This window comes from Hyaena hyaena, unplaced genomic scaffold (genome assembly GCF_003009895.1).
Source record: "Hyaena hyaena isolate Hyena2069 unplaced genomic scaffold, ASM300989v1 scaffold_945, whole genome shotgun sequence".
Classification (NCBI taxonomy): Eukaryota; Metazoa; Chordata; class Mammalia; order Carnivora; family Hyaenidae; genus Hyaena; species Hyaena hyaena.
Genome location: NW_024081576.1, coordinates 36865 through 56221, shown reverse-complemented (window position 1 = coordinate 56221; position 19357 = coordinate 36865). Strand labels below are relative to the sequence as shown.

The window sequence follows — 19357 nt, the reverse complement described above, 5'->3', positions numbered from 1 at the left end:
ATAGGAGTCCCAGAGGAAGAAGTAGAGAGAAAAGGTGGCAGAAAGTTTATTTGAGGAAATTATAGTTGAAAACTTACCTAATCTGGGGAAGGAAACAGACACCAAAGTCCGGAAAGCACAGAGAACTCCCATTAAAATCAACAAAAGCAGGCCAACACCAAGATAGTGTTGTTAAATTTGCAAAATATACAGATAAAGAAAAAATCCTAAAAGCAACAAGAGAAAAGAAGTCCTCAACTTGCAAAAGAAAACAATAAAAGGCTAGCAGACAATCACTCCATAGAAATTAGACAAGCCAGAAGGGAGTGGCATGATATATTCAGCATGAGAATGGAAAAAATATGTAGCCAAGAATACTCTGTCCAGCAAAGCCATCTTTCAGGACAGAAGGAGAGCTAGAGTTTCCTAGAAAAACAAAAGCTAAAGAAGTTCGTGACCTCTAAACCAGCCCTACAAGAAATATTAAGGGAACTCTGAGAGGGGGAGAAAACCCAAAGTGACAAAGATTAGAAAGTAACAGACAAAATCTCCAGAAACAATGACTTAACCAATAACACATGGCTATAAATTCATATCTATCAATAATCACTCTGATTGTAAATGGGCTAAATGCTCCAATCTAAAGACATTGAGCATATATGCTTCCTATAGGAGACTCATTTTAGACCTAAAGACACCTTCAGATTGAAAGAGAAAGGATGGAGAAACATTTATCATGCTAATAGAAAGCCAGAGAAGCCTTACTTTTGTCAGACAAATGAGATTTTAAACCAAAGACTGTAACAAGAGATGAAAAGAAGGGCACTATATCATAAAAAAGGGGTCTGTACAACAAGATGTAACAATTGTAAATATCTATGCCCCTAAGTCAAATATACAAGACAATTAATAACAAACATAAAGGAAATCATTGATGCAATTAGTAGTGGACTGTAGTACTGCACTTACATCAATGGACAGATCGTCCAAGCAGAAAATCAACAACAAAACAATGGCTTTGAATGACTCACTGAATCAGATGGATTTAACAGATATATTCAGAACATCTCATTCTAAAGCAGCAGAATACACAATCCTTTCGAGTGCATATGGGGCATTCACCAGCATAGATCACATACTGGGTCACAAATCAGGCCTTAAAAAGAAAAAGAAGATTGAGATCATACCATGCATATTTTCTGACCACAATGCTATGAAACTTGAAGTCATCCAAAATAAGAAAAAAAAAAAAAAAAAGGAAGGACAACAAATACATAGAGGTTAAAGAACATCCTAACGACACATGAATATGAAACCAGGACAGTCCAAAATCTTTGGGATGCAGCAAAAGCAGTCATACGAGAAAAGTATATATGAATACATGCCTACCTCAAGAAGCAAGAAAAATCTCAAATATGCAGCCCAAACTTACACCTATAGGAGCTATAAACAACAACAACAAAAACAAGAACAAATAAGGCCTAAGGACAACAGAATAAGATAAAGAATAAATATTAGAGCAGAAATAAATGACATAGAAAAAAACAAAACTAGTAGAACAGATCAATGAAATTAGGAGCTGGTTCTTTGAAAGAATTAATTAAAATTTTAAAACCTAGTCAGACTTACCAAAAAGAAAAGATAAATTAAGTACATTAATTTATTGATTACATAAATAAAATCATGACTGAGAGAGATCACATAATCTCCCACATTGCATAAATACAATTATAAGAGAATATTATGAAATATTACATGCCAAGAAATGGGCAATAGGAAAGAAATAGATAAATTTCTAGAAAAATACAAACTATTAAAACTGAAACAGGAAGAAATAGAAAATTTGAACAGACCCATAACTGGCAAAGAAATTGAATCAGTAATCAAAACTCTCCCAAAAAACAGAAGTCCTAGGCCAGATGGCTTCCCAGGATAATTCTACCAAACATTTACAGAGGGGTTAATACCTGTTCTTCTCAAACTACTCCAAAAAAATAGAAATGGAAAGAAAACTTCCAAACTCATGCTATGAGTCCAGCATTAGCTTGATCCCTAAATCAGACAAAGACCCCACAGAAAATACAGAATTATAGGCCAATGTTTCTGATGAATATGGATGCAAAATTCTCAGTAAAATATTAGCAAATAAAATCCAACAGCACATTAATAGACTCATTTGCAACCATTCACACCATATGCGATATATTCCTGGGATGCAAGGGTGGTTCAATATTTGCAGATCAATGCAAGACACCACATTAAAGAAAGAATGAGGACCATATGATCCTTTCAATAGATCCAGAAAGATCATTTGACAAAGTACAGCATCCATTCTTGATAAAACAGTCAACAAAGTAGGGTTAGAGGGAACATATCTCAATATCATAAAGGCTTTGAAAAACCTGACATATGAAAAACCCACAGCTAATATAATCCTTAATGGTGAAAAACTGAAAGTTTTTCCTTTGAGATCAAGTAAAAGACAAGGATGTACACTCTTCGTCGTTGTTATTTAACATGGTACTGGAAGTCTTAGCCTCAGCGATCACACAACAAAAAGAAATGAAGGGCATCCAAATCAGCAAGGAAGAAGTCAAAATTTCATTATTTACTGATGACATAATATTCTATAGAAATCCCCAAAGATTCTACCAAAATATTGCCAGAACTGATACATGAATTCAGTAAAGTTGCAGGATACAAAATCAAAGCACAGCAATCTATTATATTTCTACACACCAATAATGAAGCAGGAGAAAGAGAAATCAAGTAATTGATCACAGTACAATTGCACCCAAACCCATAAGATACCTAGGAATAAACCTAACCAAAGCAATTAAACATCTGTACTCTGAAACTATACAACACTGATGAAAGAAATTGAAGAGGACACAAAGGAATGGAAAAACATCCCATGTTCATGAATTAAAAGAATTAATATTGTTAAACTGTCTAACTATCCAAAGCAATCTATACATTTAATGCAATCCCTATCATAATAACACAAATATTTTTCTCTGACCTAGAACAAACAATCCTATAATTTGTATAGGACCACAAAAGACCCAGAATAGCCAAGGTAATCTTGAAAAAGAAACGCAAAGCTGGAAGCATCACAATTCTGGACTTCAAGTTATATTAAAAAGCTGTAGTGATCAAGACAGTATGGTACTGGTACAAACATAAACACACAGATCAATAGAATAGAAATTAAAAGCCAGAAATGGACCCACAACTATATGGTTAACTAATCTTTGACAAAGCAAGAAAGAATATCCAATGGGAAAAAGATAGTCCCTTCAACAAATGATGTTGGAAAAACTGGAGAGCAACATGCAAAATAACGAAACTCGACTACTTTTTTACATCATATACAAAAATAAATTCGAAATAAATTCATACACATACACATTTAGGGTAAAAGAAGACCTAAAATGAGACAGGAAACCATCAAAATTCTAGAGAAACAGGCAGTAACCTCTTTGACATGGGTTGTAGCAACTTGTTACTTAATATATCTCCTGAGGCAAAAGAAACAAAAACAAAAATGAACTATCTGGACTTCATTAAGATACAAAGTTTCTGCACAGCGAAGGAAACAATCAATGAAACTAAAAGGTAACCTTCAGAATGGGAAAAATATTTTCAAATGACGTAAATGATAAAGTGTCAGTATTCAAAATCTATAAAGAACTTATCAAATTCAACACCCAGAAAACAAATAACCTAGTTTAAAAATGGAGAGAAGACTTGAATAGACATTATTCCAAAGAAGACACATGAAAAGATGCTCAACATCACTCATCACCATCATGGAAATACAAATAAAAGCCACAATTAGATATCACCTCATACCTGTCAGAATGGCTAAAATTAACAACATAGAAAATAACAGGTTTTGGCCAGGATGTGGAGAAAGGGGAACTCTCTTACACTGTTGGTGGGAATGTAAACTGAGGCATCCGCTCTGGTAAACAGTATGGAGGCTCCTCAAAAAGTTAAAAATAGGAAGACCCTATGATTCAGTAATTGCACTACTCGGTATTTACCCCCAAAATACAGAAATACTGACTCGAAGGGACATATGCGTCCCTTCAATGCATACTTATACATGCTTATAGCAGTATGATCAACAATAGCCAAATTATGGGAAAAGCCCAAATGTCCATTGACTAATGAATGGATAAGATGTGGTAATATTTACAATGGAATAGTACTCAGCCATCAAAAAGAACAAAGTCTTGCCATTTGGAGCTAGACTGTATTATGCTAAGTAAAATAAGTCAATCAGAGAAAGATCAATAGCATATGATGTCACCTGTATGTGGAATTTAAGAAATGAAACAGAAAGATAGAGAGACAATCAAGAAATAGACTACAGAGAACAAACTGAGGGTTATTGGAGGGAGTCGGGGGGTGAACTAAATGGGTGATGGGTATTAAGAAGGACACTGGTCATGATAGGCACTGGGTGTTATGTGTAAGTGATGAATCACTAAATTTTACTCCTGAAACTAATATCATCCTACATGTTAACTAACTGGAATTTAAATAAAAACTTCAATAAAAAATAAAATTCTGATAAAATAGTTAATTATGGATTGAAAGTAGATTATAAAACAAGATTGAGGAACAAACTAGAACTAAGTGTCAGTTAAATATATATGCTATAATGGTCTACATGACTATTTGGATGAGACAGAGATTTTGATCTGAGATTTCTAGTATGTATTAGTTTATGTACTCATTTCACAATATATGATCTCATTTGCCAAAACCAAGGTAGTTGTTGAGGTCATAGTTGACAGCTGTCAGAGCAGGGATGCAAAATAAAGCCCTTTTCACCAAATAGCCCTGGCTTATTCTTTCTACACTTATCTTGCCTCTTCAGCAAGAAATTTTTATTTTACTTTTCTAAGACATTTTCAGAGTTCTCCTTTTACTTGACCAAGCAAGGCACTAGAATTCAATCACGATTTCTCAGTATGATTATCCTCTCCATTGCTAACTCTAATTCTTTACCTTTCAGTTTGTTATATTGGCAAAAATACAAAATATCACACTTTATTCTTCTCTATTAATGAGAATCACATTTTATTTATATATTCTATAATTATTTTCATTCACAGCATCATTATGAGAAAAAGGTAAATGGTAAGAAAAGTTTACTCACTACATGGTGAGGGGTCTCCAAGCCATTATGAGGAATTTCACTTTGATTTTGAATGGGATGGTTTAATGTTTTGCTTAGGGTGTCATAACAGAATACCGTAGACTGAGTAGCTTAAACAACGGAAATTTATTTTCCCACAGGACTGAAGGCTGGACATCTGAGTTCAGTGTGTCAGCGTAGTTGGTTTCTGGTGAGAGCTCTCTTTCTGACTTGCATATACTGCCTTTGTAGTATATTATTTTTTTAAATGTTTTATATATTTCTGAGAAAGACAGAGAGAGAGAGAGAGAGAGAGAGGCAGCATGAGCAGGGGAGGGTCAGAGAGAGAGGGAGACACTGAATCCGAAGCAGGCTCCAGGCTCTGAGCTAGCTGTCAGCACAGAGCCTGATGCGGGGCTCGAACCCATGAACCGTGAGATCATGACCTGAGCTGAAGATGGACGCCTAACTGACTGAGCCACCCAGGCTTTTTAGTATATTCTTACATGAAGGAGAGAGAAAGAGTGTTGGGAGATGAATCCTTTCTAAGGGCTCATTCTGCCAAAGACATCCTGTAGGGGAGTGTTTGGTGGGCAAAAGAATTAAGTACCAAGGGTTTTGATAATCCACCTTGGATAAAGCTTTATTATTTATGGCCTCTTCGACTTTATGCAAGGCCTGTTCATCTTCCTTGGTGAGACTCCGTGGAGATTTTGAATTGGGATCTCCTGAAGGATGTTAAAAAGAGGCCTTAGATCTGAAGTAATAAGTTTTAGATAGGGCCGGATCCAATTAATTTCCCCTAAAAGTTTTTGAAAATATATACGGGTGACTAAACGGTCCTTTCTTAGTTGTAAAGGTTGATGGGTCACTGTTTGAGTGCTAAGTATTCTGCCCAAGTAATTAAAGGGCAGTAAGGGCAATTCCACTTGAATCTTATCTGGAGCTATTGTTAGACCAAATTGCCACGGGGAAGCTACAGTTTTCATTAGGATCTCTTGCAGTATAGTTGATCAGGGTGAGCCAGAAGTATGTCATCCATATAATGAATAAGGTAGAGGCCATTTATAAGCCTCTCTGACCAGTTCTAGGGACAGATTTACAAACTTTTGGCAAAGTGTAGGGCTATTTTTCATTCCTTGTGGCAGGACCTTCCACTGATACCTTTGATAAGGCTGCTTAATTTTCAGAAGGCAGACTAAAAGCAAACCTCTGGCAATCCTCCTGATAAAGGAGAGATGTTGAAGAAACAACTTTGTAAATCTATTGCAATTACTTGAAAACCTTTTGGCACTGCCACAAGGGATGGGACCCTTGGCTGTACTGTACTTTCCATAGTAGCATTTATTGCCCTCAGATGTTGCAATAATCTCCATTTACCTGATTTTTTCGTAATAACAAAAATGGGAGTATTCCATGGACTACTTGAAATAGTAGACTTGATAGGTCCTTCCTTAAACTGCTGCTCTATAAGTTGTATTGCTGCTGCTATTTTTTCAGAAGTTAAGGGCTATTGTTCTACCCAAACAGGAGCATCTGACTTCCAGATTATTGGGTCAGCAGCAAAAGGAACAATGGCCCCTACTATAAATTTGGATAGCCAATCTCTTTTTTGTCCAATTTGGGTTTTATATTTAAGGGAATTATTATGCCCTGTTGTGTCTGGTCCAACCTTTTGTTGGGAGGAAGCTGCGTTTGTAACATCTGACTAGTGACCTTGTCATCTGGGGTGTAAAGTAACATTCCCATTTGGGATAAAATGTCTTGTCCCCATAAAGAAAAAGGGATGGAAGGAATAACATAAGGACAAAAAGTTCCTGAATTGTGCTCCTCATCTGACCATTTTAGAATTTGAGAGCTTGTTGCCACATTAGAAGCCTGTCCTATACCCACAAGAGTAGCAGGAGCATTCTGAGTTGGCCAAGCTGAGCGCCAATCTTTGCCTGCAATGTGGGAGATATCTGCTCCAGTGTCTAGAAGTCCTTGAGTAGGAATTCCCTGAATCTGCAATACTTTAGTGGGCCTAGGGGCTTTAATCTCCTATATTCAAAAGGCCATATCGCTAGAGCCAAAGCCTCCTTCTTCTTTGGGGGCATTAGCAGCATCCTTTCCTATGTGATAATAAGGCAATAATAGTAACTGGGCAATTCTTTGATCCTTAAAATTTTGCTTGGTGGAAGAAGGAGGAGAGACCAGCAACTTGATCTCTCCCTGATAATCAGCGTCAACTACCTCAGGGATTAAAGTGATCCCCTGAAGGGAGATGGAGTTCTGTTCCAATATTAGTCCAGCTACCCCAGGGGGCAGGGGCCTCTTTACACTGGTGGGAATAGTTATAGGAGGCGAGCGAATCAGGCGTTAGTATTGTGCTGGTGGTGGAACAGAGGTCCAGTCCTGCGCTGCCTGGTGTTGCCCTATAGAGCTCAGAGACTGATTGAAATTGGCGAACAGACTGAGAGGGCTGAGGGATGTTGCCCCAATTAGTGTCTGGGCCTGGGGTTGGACCCTCAATCCGTTTCCCTGATCCTGAGATTTTTGGAATTTGGTTCCCAGTGGTTGGCCATTTTTGTGAAATTTAGATTTACAATCTTTGGCCCAGTGAAATCCCTTTTGACACCTAGGGCATATAGTCCTGGGCGTGTTGTTATTATTTATCACCTGAGGAACAGTTGTAGTTGGCAGAAAGGTAATTGCCTTTTTTGTAGGGCAGTCCCTACTGAAATGTCCTACTTGCCCACAAGAATAGCAATTAAACCTTGAGGAAGGTTTTCGCTTTTAGTACCTCCTTACTGCCCTAAGGACCTGACATATTGAGGTTTCTCCCTTTAGAGCTGCTATGATAACCACGCCCTGGATAAAGGCAGAATTTACATCCCATTGTTTGACATAATCAGTTAACAGTTAACGTGCCAGTTTTTCTTATGGGTCATAATAAAGACAGGCTGGTAGAAGAGGCATTTTCAAATGCTAGTTGTTTAGAGAATGTCCGCTGCCTCATCATTAGTTATCACTCCTCTAACAGCTTGTATGAGTCTAGATACAAAATCCTCATAGCTTTCATTTGATCGTTGTTGGTTTTTGCCCAAGGTAGTGGCCCTGCCTGTTGTAATTGGCAAAGCTCTCCAGGCATTGCAAGCACCATCAGTGACTGCAGTGAGGTGACCTTGTCAAGATACATTGGAGCTTGAGCAGTGTCAAAATCACCCTCACCTAGGAGTTTATCGAGGGTAATGTCTCTCCTATTTATCCTTTTATTTATTGCTACTCTTTTTCTAGCTAGGTCATCATAGTCCACTTTCCATAGCAGATATTAGTCTCCTGACAGGCATGATTTTGCAACTTGAATCCAGTCATAAGGTGTCATCCAGCGGGATACTAGGGCCTCTAGCAATGTGAGTGTATAGGGCTCAAGTGCCTCATATTCGGTACAGGCAGTTTTTAGTTCCTTAACAATCATATAGGGAAGAGGTTCCCAAGAAAGGTCTTCATCAAATTCTTCCCCAAGAGCAATGGGGAAGCAGCGAACAAAATCTGTATCTCCCTCTTTTTCCATCTCTTTAACGGTGGCTCTTAGTCCTACTCCTTTTGAAGCTGCTCAGATGGAGGGAAAGTCCCTGTAGTCTGAATGGGGAAAGCCCACTTGTTTGATGTTAAATTTGAAACCTTTGTAGTGATGGAGTTGGGGACAGTCCCTGAGTCCACCTTATTATGATGGGGGGGGGGGCGGTGGGCTTGAAGACTCCAGAAGTATCTTTTGAGGGGTCTAATGCCCCCTTTATGATGGTCAATAGAGGAAAAATTTTGGCCTGGATTTTTTTAAGTCCTTGCGAAATATAGCGTTGTCTAATTTCATCCCCAAGTTTACTCCAGATATCTATGCTGACAGTTCCTTCCTCGGGTACCCAGGGGCACAGTTTTTGAACAAAACATAGAAATTGAGCAATTTGTTGAGGAGATGCCTTTACCCCTTTCTTTGTAAGCATGCTCCATATTACATCTATAAAGAGTCTCCTTTCCTTAGACACTTTATGGCCCATAACTTCTCAAAAACAGTTCTTTGCTTGTCCACCAACTAACCCTACTTATCTTATGCAGGAGGGTCTGCAACACCCAAAGATTCTACCCAAAGGGAGAATCCTAACCGTCCCGAAAACAGTGAAAATGACTTGGTTTAAAGGGATTATCTTCAGGTACATTGTTCGGGTGCCAGTATGCTGGAGTCCAGCTCTGGCTGGGTCCAGGGGTCCCTGAAGGATGGAAGGTGAGGGAGGGAGTCAGAAAGCCTGAGAATCTTTCTGATCACCAGGCAGGCATCTCTGCCTTGTCGGTTTTGGTGTCTTTATTTATAGGTCAACCACTAACATGGCATCAGAAAATGGAATTTTTACAATGGATTGTTCTCTGTGATAAGATGTTTTTGGAAAATGAACAGAAACAGGTTTTACAGAAGTATTCTTGCAGAACTGCCCCAATTATAGTGAGGTTGAGTAACTAAGAAAATAACAGGATGCTCACATTTTAATAACACTAAGATTAAATCATAGGTTTGTAGATACTCTTATCCATCTTCATCACAGCTGCCAGTGTAAGGGAAGGTGTTTGTGGAATGTAGGCCTTAGAGAAGGGACTACTATATATCACCAGTTAACAAAGATATATGTAGTAACTTATGTTCTGCTCGTATATGTTCCTTCTCTCTAAGTTAGGCTCTTTGTCTTTGGGCACGACTTGATTTTCCAGTTATATTCTTTATGGCACTGGAGAACCAAACATACCTTTAAACAGTTTAACTCATATCCAATACATAGACTAGCCTCTCCAAGTGTATTTACCTTTGTGTCTAGTTTTTTGTCTATGATTTCTTGAATAGCGAGGGCATGAGAGACATTTTTGGTTAGCTGATTTACATGTTGAGCAGCAATGGTAGAAACAGAATTGTACATGTAAAGTTCAGTATTTTATGAGTAAGAGTCATTAGCCTGTTCATAGCTCAAGGAAAGTTTGGAGGGAAACAGGACCTGCCGGAGACATGATGTCTGTTCCCATAATCGAAAGAAGAAGTTCCCACAATAAGTTCCTTCACAAGGTGCAATCATCATACCAGAACCAGAATAAGGGGACAAGTCACTCCCGATACCAATCAACAAGGTGCCTTGAGGGTCAGTGCTCAAGCAGAAATAATTGAGTGGGGGTGGATATCGGTTGTTGTCTGATTGGCAAGAGACTGTGAAAACTTGCTTTAACCTCACCAGGAGCTTTCTCGACTAGTGGGCTCAGACTGGCTCCCAACAAAATAGCAAGTTCTCTAGTGTCTCTACTTATAAGGACACTAATCCTATCCGGAAGGCCCTATCCTCATGACCTTATCCAAAACTAATCATCTCCCAAAGGCTCCATCTCAGAATACCGTCACACAACATATGAATTTTGGATTAATTCAATTTAGTTCTTAGTAGATGAGGAGTTTCTCGAGAGTGTCATGCAGAGTCATGAGAACGACATGATATAACTTAGTTTTAAAGAATTACTTTGGCTATTATGCTAAGAACAGATTAAAAAAAAAGATAAAATAAAAGACAAGGGAGATTAGTTAAAATGGTACTGCAAATAATCCTAGTAGGAGATGATGGTGGTTCATCATCACCCTACAGCAGAGGGTGTGAGAAATGGTCAGATTTTGGAGAAAGTTTTGAAGTGACTAAGGCTTGATGGATAGTGAGAGATGGAATTGCCTTTCTTTGAAGTGAAAAAGGGTGCAGGTGGAAGAGATTTGGGAAATATATAGCCAGGAGTTCACTAAGTAATTTCTTAAAGTAGACAGAAAAAGGATGAACTACAGTGCAAAAGTTAAGGGATTGATGGTAGAAGCACAACAATGCATCTCTACTAAATAAAGGGAAGTTAGAATGTATCAGTACAGATGCTAATGAATGTTTGATTTTGTGGTGAAGGCTGTGGAAGTTATCCCATAATTGCTTTCCTTTTCACAGTAAAGTAGGTTGTAAGGTTATCAACTGAAAGTGGGGATCACACAAAAACTGAAGGATGGAAGAGACACCAAAATTTTGATAGAATTGCAGTAAGAGAAGTGAAGTGTTTTTTTTTTCTTTAAATTTCTGGTCAGTGTTAAAGTGTACTTGATATTCATCATTTGGTTTTTAAACTCAGATCAGTCTGCATAACTCTCTGTCTCTTTACCTTTGTAGTCGTTGGGTCTACATCAAGATTAAGGTTTTGCCAAATGTCAAATCAGTGTGATGAAGCATAAGAGGAATGAGAAAACTGAGGCAATATGCAAAAAAATGATAAGGAGAAAAGTGAAAATCAAAGGAAGGGAAGTTGGATGAAAAAGAACTAGGATCAATGACTTGTAGATTTCAAAGAGGTTAATAGATTCCTGGAATCAGGGTACTGGAAGGAATGAGCAGGTAATAGTAATAGTAGATGCTATTCAAAGAATAGAAGTGTGGTAATTGAGAGATTGTAGCTGTTGGTAATAACAGATCAAATGGCTGAGGTTGATTACAAAACAAGAGCATTCCCCTGGAGAAATAAAAGAAATGAAGAGGACAGAATGTTGTAAGACTTCTTTTGAAATTATCAAATACTAAGGTTGGAGTAGTACTGAAGAAATTGACAATGACCCAGGAGGTAAATTCTTCAGGAAATGAAGATAATGAGCTGGGAGGGTGTAACTGACTGCAGCAATAAAGTGTCTGGTGGCTTGAAATTCGAAACTGAAGATTTGAAAGGAGTGGGGAGGGAGAATGGGTAAGAGGAGAAGGGAGGGTATCTTCTCCAATCTTTGAATACAATTTGGGAGAATAAACAGCTATAACTTTAAAGGGCTGCAGGAGAATCCATGTCTCCAGGGGATATGAAAGTTTCAATTGGAGCAAGAATTTAAAAGGAATGTTTCACAAAGAAGCTAAAGATAGATAGGATTTAGCTGATCAGGAGACAACTACTCAACTGATAAGTGTTAGGCATTGGCCTGGATGCTGAGTTACTTCTGCTATTTGAGCCATCCCCTAAAACTCTGTGGTGCTGATATTTGAGTGAATCATTTGACATATCACCCCAAAATGAGTACCTAGCATAATACAACCTCTCCTACCATATTAAATTATACAGTAAACCTGATATATTTTTTTTAATTTTAAAAAAAAATTTAAATAATCTCTACACCCAACATGGGACTTGAACTCACAACTCCAAAAATATCAAGAATTGCATGCTCCATCAACTGAGTCAGCCAGGTACCCCTAGTCTAATATTTCTTATGATATATATATATACACAATAGCAACCATCTGGTATTGCTCTTACTGGTCTCAATCAAATATCACATTTTTATTTATTTAATCAATTATTAATGATGAGGGAAACAAGGCAAGAAAAATGTGGTTTAAATTAAATTCCCATTCAGTCTGTGGCCCATTGATAGATGTCAGAGACCTTTAGCATGTAACTCCCCAAAAAGTTTATGACTGTCTCAATGCCTTAATGTTTACACTTCCATAAAAACTAAAAGCAACCTTATCTTGACAATAGCTAAATCTTCAGGGTCCTGTGAGACCCTGATTTCAGCATCCAGAAATTCCTTGGAGACTTGTGTTATCTATATCTCCCTTCCCTCCACAAACTTGAGAGTATATACTCAGTCGCTCCTCAGAACCCCAGTGCAGGCAGACATAGCCACAACAATCCTCAATTAGAATGGGAATAAAACAATCTTATCATAGGACAGCTGTCTTCTGTCAAGTGATATTTAGAGTATATGATCTTTAATTACTTAGCTGGTACTCTGATACAACACAAAAGAAAAGAAAAGAAAAGAAAAAAACATGCACATTTCCATCTGGAATGTTTCCTAGTCAATACACTGTCTAAAAGAATGAACATATAGTAAAAAAGAGCAGCAGCAATATAGAATGGGATCCTACTGTACCTGGTGAATGAGGCGGAGGAGAGCACATCAGAACAACCCCCTGGCCTTCCCTCACAGAGACTGCACTTCTTGTCCGGCCACTAAAATTTCCCAGATCTGTCAACATAACACAGCATTTAGATGCAAGGCTTAAAAAATGAAGAAGAAAAGAAGAAAAATAAAAGCTTAAGGAATTACTACTTTTATAACTTGTACCTACTTTTCTCTCATTATCCAGACAAGGTTTATTTTTGTTTGTTGAGCAGTGATAGGAGGGCCTTAAAAATAAATCCATACCATCCAATTTTAAATACCACAGTTTTCAGATTATATGCACTGCACATTATTTCTATTGAGGCTGCATACAAGTTGCCAGTGTAGGGAAAAAATAGACAATGCATTTATAACCCATTAAATAGTCTTTTTATTTCTTTATAATATTTCCTACATATTGTATTTTCTACTGTTAATAAAACCTATTCATGCGTAGTGAGAAGAGAAATAGAAGTGGTTAGGGGTGCCTGGTGTCCACACTGCTGCCTCATTATGTAATGCCAAAAATGGCGTGTAAAACTAAGCATGAATTTTCCAAATTAGAGGGACTTGTGTGCTCTAGCAGAATATAATGAAGACATAAAGTATTCTTTTTCTATAAATTTGAGTGAAAAAGTCCTGCTATCTTCATTTTATAGAAGCCTGGAATGGCTTGTGCAAATTAATTATACTCATCCATTTTGATTACTTTGGGAATATTGTAGTTATCAAAATACTCAACTGTAAGTATGAAGGATTATAGCATTGATTGGGGTTCAACTGTCTTCCCTTAAATTATGTTGTATTTGCACAATTTGAAAATACTTTTAAAAAACAAAGTAGCCTAAAAAAGAATGACATATATGATTTGTATCTCTATTATTTTTTATTAATCCACTCATAGCTCAGTATATATGGCCCTTTCCCCCTTCTTGGGCTAGGTTGATCAACAATGTGACTTTTAGAATAGTCTCCTAGAAATTGCAGGAGTTCACTATTTTAATAAATAAACATTGTCCCCGAATTCTCAGTCTATAAAATATGTTCTCAAAGTGAAAAATGCTTCTTGAAAATGTTCTGCCTTTTCTTCCATTATTCACCAATTGTTAAAGAGATTTTTTGAAACTCCTCATTACTTCATGTTAAAATAGTATGTTTCATAATAATCCAATGTAGACTCTCAAATTTAATGTTTGTTAACTGGATAAATGATGAGAGTAAGCAGTAAAGGAAAAATACTGAAATTATATGAAGAAGGTAAATCACTAATTTTAATACCATAAAAGGGATCCTATACTTCAGCTTTTTTGAGATATATGCAGTAATTTACTGATTTAGTGAATGTACAATCAAATCTTCTTAAATACATTCAAAATTATGAAGACCTAATAAATAGTAAAGGCATAATGGCAAATAAATAGAAAAGTATTCATTGTTGATGGAAGTGTTAGGATTTAACACATAATTCTATGTTTCATTGTAAATAGTTAAGCATTTGAAAGGCTGTACAGATAAAAAAGAAAGAGTTGTCTAATTTTACTTTTTTTCCCTTGGTGATGGTGGTTTGAAAACATACACACTAACTTATGGTAAAAATCAAGTTTACTCATCTTCAAAGATATGTGACTCATGACTTTAAATTCATATACATTGATTCTTAAGGATAAAAGCTGTCTTTTTCCCAATAGATAATCTTAATATAAAAATAAGCATAGCAAGGTTTCTAATTTGACTCCCTTTGACTCTACTATTAAACACATAGCACAGAAGCTACACCATGTGGCAGTGGTTGTTGCATTAAGGCTATAATATCTCTTTAGAGATTATATGGTTTTACTTTCCTTTTTTCATCCTCACTGAATTTATAAACTTTGAAAGGCTATTAATCTATTATAACTGAATTTCTTAAATGATTTCTTCTTTTTAAAAATTTTTTTCTTTAATTTCTGAGAGAGAGAGACAGACAGCGTGAGCAGGGGAGAGTCAGAGAGAGAGGGAAACACAGAATCTGAAACAGGATCCAGACTCTGAGCTGTCAGCCCAGAGCTCTATGTGGAGCTGGAACCCACGAACTGTGAGATCATGATCTGAGCCAAAGTCGGATGATTAACTGAGTGAGCTACCCGGGTGCCCCTCTTAAATGATTTCTGAAACACTATGTAACTTCCAATACATTACTATGAGTTTATGTTATGTTTATTATGACATTTCACACCAACCTATTGTAGGTAAAAGAATATTTTAATAGAAAACAATCCTAAATGTATATTGTTAACAGATAGTAAGGTCTAAGAGCGATTTCTCCTGAAATACTTCATAAAGATCACACTGGATGTTATAGTGGGCTGAGCAAATTTGCAAGCAAGTTAGGAAGGTTTTTAACCCCCTGAGAAGACACACACACACACACACACACACACACACACACACACACACACTTCAAAAACCATTGTCTAGAAAAGTGAATTATTATTTGAAAGTGTTGGAGATAGAAAGGTAGTCAGAAATTGGCAAGAAGGGAAGTGCATAATGGGTCTGGACACTGATCTTATGATCTTATGTTAAATACAGTAGATTGGTTAGTTATTAGGGAGAAATGAAGGGAAAGTGTCAATGCAACAAGATAAGTTCTATACAACTAAGAATAAAATGTTGAGGATTTTCTGTCTCCTCGGCTTTCATTTCCTAGTCTTAAATCTGTTCTGAGTAAGTGACAGTGTTTGGTGTGTGGGACTTGTGTGTTTGGAAGAAGGAATGGGAGTCCAGTGCTTGTTTAAATTGCACTTGGTCCTGTAGGTGGTGTTAATAAGTTTTAGACTGTCAATACTCCAGGCATTCTCAATTAATTCTCTAACCTAAAAGGTGTTGTGAAAACAGATAATTTATTATGAGTTCTAAACTTCATAAAATTACATTTAAATTTTACAAAACTAAAACTATTGAAATTTAGGTAAAACACTTCAGAAGTCAGAGACTTCAGTTTTATTAATTACTAACATTTGGGTATTAGATTCTTATGTAAAATTAAAGAACTAAAATAGGTACTCTTCCTGAGGTGTCTCATGGCTTTAACTTCTGTGACTTCTGTAAAAATGACTGATAGATTTTCTAATATTTGCTGCTTCACTTGCAAAGTTGTTGCATATTGAAGGCTTCTTTCATCACTTTTATTTTTTGTTGTTACTGTTGTTTCTGTTTTCATTAGGATTATTAAAATCATTGTCAAATTTTTGTGTCTCATATAAACATCCTGTAATACAAATTGGTTGTACCTCATTCAGAAACTATCTTTGACATTCTAAAACAATAAAAAAAGGGAAATGAAAATAGGTGAATAATAATCACACTAGCTACTAGCATATATGCTATGCTGGGCATCTTGTAGATTAAATACTAATGTATCCATTTTAAAGATTACTAACATATGTGAAGAGCAAATAAAAACTTGTCTATGATTGTAAGGTTAATAAATAGTGAGTTGGCAAATCAAAATCAACATGGTTATTTAAAACAATGAATTAGCACAAAACCAATTCAATATTTGGAAATTAGACCAAGTTGATTTTAGGACTTTAGAAATAATCCTCATAAGAATCTCATAAAAAAATCATTTTCTGACAAATTAAAGACCTATAGATGAAAAAAAATTAGTGAAAAATGGAAAAATAATTCTTACATTTATTTTGAAAAAGAATTAAATTAACATTTCTAAGTACATAGCCATTTGTCTGCATGTAAAATATTTCCTGACACCCTACAACAAATATGATTATTAATAGTTTCTAAAATAAAAGTTTGATTGTTGACTGGCATCTTGACTGAAAGCCATTGAAACATGAAGCTTTGTGGTGTTCTTATTGGCAAATGTGAGCTCATAAGCCTATGATCAATTTGTAAGCACAGAGAACAAAGGCTTATCCCCACTTATTGATGAGGGGACATTGGCTTTCACTAAGGTTAAATAACAGATGTAAAAACTCACAGCCATTATTTGAGCCTTTAAGATGACAAATTTATTTTTGGAACTAGCATGTTTTTAATCTAGAGTTATTCGATTACTCTTAATTTAGAATCTTTTAGTTGATGTGATTATTTCTCTAAATATTTAACTATTGCACCACATGAAGTATCTACAATTCTTTAAAACAATTGTAAGTCCATGAATGTGACATCATATCATCTTTTAAAAATGTTAATTATTTAATAATTCTTTTCAAAATATCAGTTGAGTTGATTACAGGTATCTCAAAAAATACACTCCTATTTATTACATGAAAATAAGAAGTGAATTAAGATACAGCTAGAGATATGGTGAGGTAAGTCTACAAGAGATCATGACAGCTATATGAAACTTTCTTCATTCCCATTATTCCTTTATATATATTACAGGTCCGATGACTAATCTCTTGCTGTGGCTTGCCATTTTCACTTGGCGTATTATCAGATATTAATCATCCAGCCAAAGGTTTCACTAATTAAGAGGAAACCAAAGTACACCAGTGTATGTTTGCCCTGGAAGAGACAATTTTAACTACATTACAAGTAAAACAGTAAATTGTAATTGCTTTTATAAAAAGATCAATTATCCAAAGAGTGTGATAAAAATGTGTTTGATCTTAGGTCTTTTCTTTGATATCTTGATGTATGTACAAAAAGCTACTTCGACTATGAATAATTCATACATTGAAATAATCTCAAAAGCAAAAGTTGTATATAAATTTGACTAATGTGATGATAGTGTATGAATCCTGGCACAGGTTCTATACATGTGACTTAACTTTCTACACACTAGGTAAGCAATTATATAAACAATTCTCTTTTTTTCCCACTTAAATAATGCTTTTTTTAACTTAAAAATTAATTCCAGTATAATTAGCATGCTGTGTTATATTAGTTTTAGGTGTACAATAGAGAGATTTAACAATTCTACACATTACTCAGGGCTCATCATAAAGTATACTCAGTCTCACTTATTTCACCCAACTCCCCTTCTTCCCTCTAGTAACCGTCAGTTTGTTTTCTATAGTTAAGAAATAAATAATTATTATTTGCTTACTTCAAAGTTCATATTGGTTATTAAAACTCACATCAGTCTTAATTCATGAAAAATGTCAGGAAATTATAAGGCTGAGCATCAAAACATAAATCATCATCATCATCATCATCATCATCATCATCATCAGTAAATAGAACATGTATATAAATTTTGAGTATTATAGACCAGACCCATAGAGACAGGGGAAAGGTGTCATTTAGTAAAACCAGCAAGTCATTTAGTAGTCCTAAAATTCATATATCTTTTGATTGTCTCCAAATCTTTGGGTCTAACTATTCTCTTCAGCCATTTTACATTATATAAGATTAATACGTCCTTACCTACAAACATGACTCTTCTCTTTCTCTTAGCACAACTTCAACCTAAGTTAAATAAAACTATTTACCTATTGTGCTCTTGGTGAGGGAATGTGAATGAAGAATAACATCAATGATGATGACTAGTTTTGTTCTAAATTCATCCATCCTACCCAAAGGTAGGCCCTTTGTGCTATCTAAACACAATATATTTATGGAGTCCACTCACTTCATTCTCTAGACAACACTTTTACATTTCTCTTTTAAAACAACCTCCTGCCCTTTCTCCCACTTCTTCCCTCCTACTCCCTGGAGAAAACAGAAGTAATAAAAAGCAGAACTAACTGAGTACCTGGGTGGCTCAGTTAGTTAAGCATCTGACTTCATCTTAGGTCAGATCAGACTTCATCTCAGGTTTGTGGGTTTAAGTCCCGCTTCAGGCTCTGTGTTGACAGCTGAGAGCCTGGAACCTGCTTCAGATTCTATGTCTCCCTCTCTTTCTGCCCCTCCCCACTCTCTCTTTTTCTCTCTCAAAGATAAATAAACATTAAACAAATTAAAAAAAAAAATCACTGGTGGGGCGCCTGGGTAGCTCAGTCAGTTAAGCTTCCAACTTCAACTCAGCTCATGATCTCATGGTTCATGGGCTCAAGCCCCACGTCCAGCTCTGTGCTGACAGCTCAGAACCTGGAGCCTGTTTCAGATTCTGTCTCCATCTTCTCTCTGCCCTTACCCTGCTCACAATCTGTCTCTCTCTCTCTCAAAAATAAATAAAAGCATTTAAAAATATCACTGATATACATTTCTCCTATGGGAGTCACTGCAATGTGTGTCCAGGTTCTCCTTCAATAAAGGACTTGTTCCAACAGTTGGAGGTCCTACTGACAGCTTTTAGCTCTTAGTACCTTTCT

General features: G+C 36.2%; 1 protein-coding gene across 1 annotated transcript in view; it reads right to left on the bottom strand.

Annotated features, from left to right (window-relative positions):
* The window catches only part of CNTN5 (contactin 5), a 433859-nt gene extending 415245 nt beyond the window's left edge, over positions 1–18614 (bottom strand). The window contains exons 1-2 of the mRNA XM_039221110.1: positions 18536–18614; positions 13083–13178 (exon numbers count right to left, since the gene is read on the bottom strand). Coding sequence (XP_039077041.1) covers positions 13083–13178; positions 18536–18614 — 175 coding nt within the window. The remainder of the gene's footprint in view (positions 1–13082; positions 13179–18535) is intronic.
* Between the last annotated feature and the right edge of the window lie 743 nt (positions 18615–19357).